The 8,560-nt window shown below is 43.0% G+C and overlaps 1 protein-coding gene across 1 annotated transcript; it reads left to right on the plus strand.

Moving 5' to 3' along the window:
- Positions 1 to 3,261: 3,261 nt before the first annotated feature.
- On the plus strand, positions 3,262 to 7,974 carry LOC126925265 (uncharacterized). Its single transcript, XM_050740636.1, has 5 exons — positions 3,262 to 3,569; positions 6,414 to 6,591; positions 6,663 to 6,817; positions 7,002 to 7,115; positions 7,436 to 7,974. Exons 1-5 carry the CDS (start codon positions 3,550 to 3,552, stop codon positions 7,605 to 7,607), a joined length of 639 nt encoding a protein of 212 aa, XP_050596593.1. The 5' UTR covers positions 3,262 to 3,549; the 3' UTR covers positions 7,608 to 7,974.
- Positions 7,975 to 8,560: the final 586 nt, after the last annotated feature.

Consider the following 8,560-nt stretch of genomic DNA (forward strand, 5'->3'; position numbering starts at 1 on the left):
AAGTGACAGACAAGAGGCTCGACTCTTTTAGTTCGCGTTGCGGCTACTTTACCGGATGGCGCTACTGCTCGGCCCAAGCCGAATACGAAATTCAATGGCACTCGCCTTTTGCCGCCATTTCCTTCGTCCTTCCGAAATTCTTTTCGACCAGACTGGAAACGTCGCTTCACGAAAGTATCCCAACACTTGTATACACATCTTTACGAATACATTATAAGCGTTGTACGAAACACTTCGAAATTTCATTGATACGGTTACGCACGAAACTCGATTACAAAGTAGAAGCTGGAAAGAAATCTGAGAATACAAGGATCGCCTATTTTGAAAATGATGTGTGCAAATGCATTGCAAAATTTTTTGCAAAAATATATCGTTGATATTTACATACAATTTATAAGTTCAATCTCGAAATATTCGTTTGTTTTGATCGATCGAAATCTCGTTGATCATCAATGGAGTTGATGTACGATCGTTCATTTAGAAAGTGGTGTAATTGCGAACAGGTGGTTGCCAGTAATCCGCAGAAGTGCTCCATGTACAATTTTGTTGTAAAACGGAGAAGAGCAAATTTAGAACTGCAGATTTGTCATCGATCGATCCGGGGAAATTGCAAAAATTTGAAAACATCGCGTTAACAACTTCACATGGTAATAACGTTAGACTGATTACACGCGGGAAATATAAGTATACGATGCATTTATTGCCTTACATAACACCGAAATAAAAAATAGAATGTACTTAACATTAACCTTACAAGCATTCTGTTACGGTAAATAAGTAAATGTTGAAATGAAGCAACAGCATTTTGTTCTTTCTGCTCTTATTTATAAGCGAAAGTGGATTAAAGCATAAAACGTAAATTTCAATCAATCAAAATTTCACGAATTGTACGATACAGTCATTTTGAAGATGGCGTAAATTCATTCATAACCATGAAAGAAGATATAGTTAATTCTCAATAAACCGTTTCGAAGCTATGATGAATTTATTTGGATTTGACAATCGACGGAGATGCAAATATCTCGATATCTCGAATCAAAGGAAAATGGATTTACATCGTTTTCAAAATAAACGTAGAGATTACAAAATATTTATTCGGTGGGTAATACTTATTACATGTAAATAATACATAAACTGGTTGCTCATACTGTGTAATATGTATAGAACGATATAATATTTGGCAAGAATGAAACGTCATGGTACAAAATATTTCAATATATCCTTGTTCTCGAGGCAAAATGAATAAAATTCGCGTGGCAGTGATCGTACAGAAAACAACAAAATGAAGTAAGCGAGCGCACAATCGATTCGGTTCGATCGTTTGATCGATCCTGAAAAGATGGTAAATCCTTGGATCACAAAATCCTTTCGAATGCTGCTAAACATCGCCGAGAGGTGACAGCACGAGTTTTACCAACGATACGAGTCGGTCGGCTCGACACACAGCCGACCGATTTCTAGGAGAGGACGTGGAACGCTTTTTCGTATCTCTTCGATTTTGTTTACGAAACGTTGAACGAATAGAATTCGGGTGTACCAAAATATTGAAAAAATATTAAACTAAAGAAAGACGCGACAGAATTCTGCGAAACGATGAGAAGCCTTTACACAAAAAATCGCGTAATCGCGAAAGCGAAAAAATATAGCGACACGTAATAGCGCGATAGTCGCCCCGCCGCGACATGTCGTGAAAGTGTTAAAAAATTCTGAATCTGTCCTGGTAAATAACGTGGATCGTTTCACCTTGGTATGCTAATTGTAAGGATTAAGAGAATTACGGTAGCTCGATGTACATACTCGCATACATAATATCGAATGCCAGCTGAAATGTGGAACGCGCAATTGTACTTGCCGCAATACACCTCTTGACATTTACACACGGAAGATCCTGAATATCTTTCCAACCGCGACGACGCCGAGAGGAGTTCGAACAGCGACCTGTCTGGAATTGATTTTATCGGTAAACAAAGCGATTCACGAGCCGAATCGAAGGAAGGCCGACACGGTGCTACCTTTCGTAGATGTCGATTGTTCCTTCTAGAATTATTAGGTTATAGATACAGTGATTCGCGAAAATAATCGAAATTTTTATGAGCATATTATTTATTTGCGTTATAGGAAACATTTTGAAATTTCGTTGACATTGTACCAGGATAGAACTATAGCGACTATAATATGTAGAACTAACTATAATATGCGTAATACTAACGTATATTGTATGAACAGGACGGTTAAGAGGTTAGTAAATTTCCAGAGTCCACGTGCAAAATCGAAAGAAACTAAAAGTCAAACGAAAAAATCGTGTTCTTTATATGTTTTGCAATAACCAAGCGAACTAAACAGCGTCGAGCTTCCTGCCGTTAATAATTTCTCTGTCAGGTAACTTTATCCTCTGCGGACGACACGGTGGAATTTCAAGGATAATCGTCGTGTCTAGTCAACAAGACCATGGAGGCTTTCTTTAGCCTCTTGGAAATTTACGACCTCTCACCATATTCTCGAATGAATTTCCGTCGATTCCACACAAAGGATTATGTGGAATCAAGTTAAAAATAGCACGCTGTCTTTCCAATCCTTCGCCTTTGTTACCCAACGTTTCTCTCAATTTCGTTCAGAACGATATGTACTTGAAACGCGTTACGACAATGAATGAACGTATCCGATGGAGGCAAGCGCCATGACAAACCATTCCAAGTAATAATAAATAATAGAAGTTTTTTCGACGAGCAATAATAAGCTGATACTCGTAAAAGGGAAACAAAGTCAGGACTCAGGGGACGATAGCAGGATATCTGGCATTCTTGCCTACGGACAGGTACGAGGTCCGTGTCGTTCACTTTCACTGCTTACGCTCGATCTAACTATAAAACACGTCCTAAGCGGACCGATTCGTTCGTTTCGGGGAACGATCGATTCGATCGCCGCTCAATCGTTCGCTCAGTCGGCTTCGTGTTACCAAACTGTGATTCACTAGCCCTGGAAAAGCAATTTTCCAGCGAGACGTTACTCGATCAACGTTCCAAGTTCACGCTTTGAAAGCGTGAAAGTTCGATTCTTCTACGAGACTCTGCTCGCGTAAAGTATCGAATTTTTGAAAAATGTTGAATTTATCGGCGAGAAAGGGTCTAAGGAGAAGCTCGTGTAACTCGAAGGAATACTCTAACCGAAATTGGACGGGCGCGTGGGCAATGGCGTGGATATCGCGTGGATATCGCGTGTTTCGCTGGCTCAGGATATACCAAAGTCGCATGCACGATAGGTGGATGTGGATGGGTTCGGCCACGGGTGGTTGGTGCCAGAGTGAGAGTGAGAGAGTCATATATATATAGAGAGAAGGGGAAACTAGACTCGGCACTCCAAAGTATACAGCCTCCGCGATTGCAGTGGTGTGCTTTCGGTTCCCTCTACACGATATTCATTCTTCGCGGCTTCGCGCCCGTGGTAACAGTCCGATCCACGTTTCCACGTTGCACGCGTTGCAGCAGGACAGCTTCCGGAACCAGCTTTTCGTTCATCCATCATCATTTCGTCGACCTACCAACCACTACCATGAAGCTCGCGATTTTCGCGTAAGTATTCCATCCGCGATCCAATATAACGCGAATAGCTCACTCTTGCCTTTTACTTTGCTCGCGCGAATCTTTGCACTTTCCCCGTGACCAGTGCTACGATTCCACTCCACGCATAATAATACGAGTATTTTTTCAAATTTCCTGTTCTCTCGAGCAGTGATCTTTCAAAAATTGTACATTTTCCTTCGATCGCCGTGTCACGTCACTTTTTCCGAGTAGTAGCCTGGCTTGAAATTTGCGCAAGACGTTGCAAATGTTTGGATACAGCGCGACATTTACGGATTACGGGTATTTACGATAGACAGTGATTGAATCGGTGATCCTTTCGACTTCCACTTTGAATCAAGGCCTTCGAAAGGTGTAGTTAAACGAGCTACACGTTTCAAGCCCTCTGGTATTCGGTATCTGTCGCAAGTGATCATTGAAATCAGGCTCGAGCGAATTTCCATCGCCACGCGAGTGCAAGCAGAGCGAGCGAGTAATAAATAAAAGAATAGAGAAATGCGTTATGCAAACGCTGATAGACCGTTCGATCCTGTTCTCAACCAGGAAATCAAATAGAAAACACAGCCATCTAAAACGTAGTAATAATAATAATAATCGATCAACGAATCAGGATCGCAAACATCGCGCAACGTGTCTCGCGCAGTTATTCTCGATTCTCAAGTTACCGTTGCTTTCCCTTGACATTATCTACGTGCATCGTCTATCGCTACATTAGCGAGACCAGTTAAAAGACGAGTCACCTTACGCAACGGTTTTTGAAAGCCATCGAAATTTTGTTTGCGTGTAATTTCTCGCCGTACGTGACGAAAGAACGTGCACTAACACCGTTCTTTCATATTTTTCTCCAAGTAACCACGAAAACGAACAACCGTAACGTTATGTCACAACCGCGATCACGGTTGCTGGAGCGAGCAATAGAATTGCGTCAGGATAAGGCCGGACACGAGAAAGCACGAAACACCTAATCCTTTGACCGTGGAATCACGTTTTACTCGGTTGATCCGAGAAAAGTTGAAATTTCTCGGCTACTTTGAAATCGTGTTACGAAAAGCCATTGTTTTATATTCTTCAGCCAACTTGGCCTAAGTTTTCCAAGAAGGTTTACGGAGGCGTATTTTCTTCTGTTTCATAAGGAATCACCTCGTGCCCGATTCCTACGTGCTGTTCGTTATTCGGCCGGACCCTGTATACATATGTATGTAGAGGCGATCGAGTTTCACCGATTTTTCGGTGAATGTTATTTTAGAGGTAGAGGCGGGCCACGGGTTTCGGCTAGTTCCCGTGACATTTGTCAGCCGTCTCACGTACTCGCGTGATTCGTACTCGAAACGGGGCGACAAATGCTGGGAGTAGCGCGAGTTGCACGAGCCAAGCCAGAGAAAGTGAGTTTCGTACGTGAATGTCACAGGTCACGATCCAGCTGGTGTATACGCGGATCTACAACGACAAGCATGCGAGTATCGTGCTCTCCGGCGCACGCCGGTTTTGTCCACCGATCGTACGTTACGATCCCCGTGCACACACCAGATTCCCCTCCTTCGGGAGGACGAGCAACGTCCTCGGATTCTATTTTCGATCCTTGGCGAAAGTTGTACGACCGTCGAGTCCGATATCCTGCGAGGGACGCGTTAACGCGTCGCGGAACCAACCTGATTCCTTTCGGGGATAGAACTTTTATTAAAACACGCTCGGCACGCTTCTCTTTCTTGTTCGATCGAACCATCCTATTAGATCGGTTTCGTACGAAACGTTAGAACGTTTATATATACATACGAATTTCTACAAATGTCAGCAGTGTTCCAATAAGAATTTGTTGAAATATTCGAATAATAGAAGGTTGCATAAATATCCATAGTTTGGTAAGAAGAAATTTGCACGTTCACGTGCAACTGTTCGAGTCTCGATGGTCGAAAAGATAGAGATCGTCACCAACTAGGAAGCGGACGAGAGCAGCTGCGATCGATTATTCAGTTCGTTGGCGTTCGCCAAGAACGAAAGCGTTTCCTAGCCCTGAGCTATCCTCCGTGTGCACGATCATCGCGCTTCCTTTCACTATCGTTCAACATCTTCGCTTTTCAACTTGGCGAGATTCTGCACTTGCAGTGCACGGTTATCGTGGTAACTAGGCCTAGCTGGCGTTAAAATATAATCGTTTACTCGGCAAGCAACAAATTCTTAACTCTACCTAATCAATTCGCCTTTAAAATATCTGTGAACACGTATCGACGTTGAACCGGCCATTCTATATAATGGACCAATGCCGACTCGACGATCGTATCCGTACAACACGCGACAACACTGAACAAACGAATATCCACTGATACGGGAGAATAAAAAACATTGGCAACACTGGAAAATCGTTTAGATCGACGTTAACACTTTACCGACCGATAGCGGCTCAACAGCATACGCACGTCCGACCGGCTTTGTTTCAGTTTAGACTCTTCGATACTATTCTTTTCGTTCATCGCGAACGGTAAGTTTTTCAAATTGGTATAAAACTGTGGGAGCTTACAAAGCAACGCAACTGACATAACTGAGCAAGATACCTTAGTATTAAATAATAAATTACTGCTCAAATAATGAGGAGAATTATTAGCGACAAAACGCCGATTAGTAGGCTATCGGTCGGTAAGCGTCGGCGACAAAAAACCAATTAATCGGCTATCGGTCGGTAAAGTGTTAATAACGACCATTATCTGTAAAATCTATCATTATCGTTTCAGTTATGCTGTTCGCTGTAAAGTAACAGAATTTTCATCATTGACGAGTTTTCTGCACTGGCAAGTACGTTCCAGTAACAACTGTTGTATTTACAACGCGTTTGCTTTGTAGATTGGTGGTGGTCAGCTGTCTGATAGTCGTGGTAAGATCGGCGGAAGAGGAATACGATTACGAGGAAGAGCCGGCAGCTCCAGTGACCCCTGCACCGGCTAGATCGAATTCTGGTCGACTGGGCGGACTATTATCTTCGCGAGGACGAGTAAACGTTGGAAGGAAATCGTCAGCGCCGGTGAGTTGCGACTCGTTTGGAACGAACCATCGAACCGAACCGATAAACGTGCTTTGTCTCTCTCGTTCCAGGCGCAATCGACCACCGCCAAAGCGGTCGAGCAGCCGGTGGAAGTGGAGGAAGAGGGCGAAGAGGAATTCGACGATAATCAAGATCAGCAGGAAGAAATTCCCACCACGACCACCGAATCCTCGAAGAAAGTTCGCGGCGGTGTCAGACCTTTCAGGTAATCGCAACTTCCATTGTCTAGAATTCCGAGCGTGTTATGGTGGAACAGCGCGGAATCTCGATTGCTGGAACATCGATCAGTAGATTAGAATTCGCGGATGGTTTCCGGCGAGATAGAAATTTTCCATCAATTCGAATATACTGTTCGAATAAGATAACGAAAAATATCGGTTGGTTTCAAGGTCGAACCAGGATCTCTTAGCCGCGTTAAAGAGGAGAAGAGCTCAAGTAGGACCCTCGCACCGAGAAACGTCTGGTACGCAAGCCGCCTTGGAATCGACAACACCAAAATCCAAGTAACTATGACACAGAATTTTTAATAGTCTTTCTATTGTAGCACACGATTTTACATTAACCTCTAGCGTGTACATTAATGGCACTTTATTCCACATACGAGTAAATAACGGGAAAAAAGGCAGTGATATTTAAGACAGCAGTCACATCATCTTTAACGTTATTGCGGTTCGTCCAGGACAGCTTTTTCGAAATAAAAAAATTAACAACGTTATAGAAATATAAAATACCAAACGTTTGTTTATGGCTATTTGGTATAAGACAAGGAGCAGGAAGATGATTGTTCAGTGGGTTACGAACAATGAAATGTTCTGATTTCCAGAGCGACCACACACAGCCGCAGCAAAAGCACCGCCAGCGGTGCGAACGAAGCGAAATCATCGGGACGCGGCAGGTTCGGAGGATCCAGGGGAAGCAAACCTTTGCAAGAAGAGGTGGAGGAAACCCAACGAGAGGAGGTGCAAGTGAAACCGAAACCTTATCGCAGAGGATAAATCGATAGTAGAAAGGGATGCGAGTTTCCAGCTTTGTTTGACTTGAACGCGGAACGAAACAATTAAAAGGATTGCAGCGACCAACGTCGATCTGTTCGGAGCGGCGTGAACTTTTTCCCTTCTTTCGGACGAACACACGAAACTTGCAACGAAAGTCTCTCTTTTATAATCCGCGTTTGAAAAATTAGAACGCGACAAATGAACGCGCGGCAAAAGAAAAGCGCCAGATACTCGTGTAACATTTGCGTACTAAAAGTACATTTCGAAAACTATGACATGTATATAGAAGAAGGCTGCCATTCACCGAATACTCAAGGTACTTACTGTATAAATGTAAATTAATAACAATAAAATTTCTAGAAACAAACACTTGGAAAATACGTACATAATTTATTAATTAACGGGTGTAACGTGATGGATTTCGAATTGGAATTTTCGAGATCTGGTGAGCGTTACAATGTGACTAACCTTGACGAGTCTAGGAATCGGCAACTAACGCCACGATCTTTATCTCGTAAGTTACTTTCCTTCGGGCGTATTTACATAGCCGCGAGAATGATGTGGGATGTAAGCAGGAGAAATTCCAACCACCGACTTTGGAATGTCGAGGGCGTGCTCCATCTGCACTCTCGCATTCTCATCTTTTATACATCTCGCGCGTGCACCACTCCCAAACTTTGAAATCTCGCCGCTAGCAACCGACAGCCTTACAACCATCATGTTTGTAGAACACACTTGGCATCGACGATTCGTCTTCGTCGCGTCATTTTGCCGCCTCTACTTCTATCGGTCTTCCCCTTTAATATGTTTGTTAATTTAGCCATGTTCACGCAGGCGCTATGACCTGAAAGAATGATGACCTTTTGGAGCGTAAAGTACGCATAAGGTAAGAATTTTGAAAGCAAACGGGATATACCGTCGAAAAATACAAAGGAGCTAGAAAATCAAACGTA

This window comes from Bombus affinis, chromosome 16 (assembly GCF_024516045.1).
Source record: "Bombus affinis isolate iyBomAffi1 chromosome 16, iyBomAffi1.2, whole genome shotgun sequence".
In the NCBI taxonomy this organism is placed as follows: domain Eukaryota; kingdom Metazoa; phylum Arthropoda; class Insecta; order Hymenoptera; family Apidae; genus Bombus; species Bombus affinis.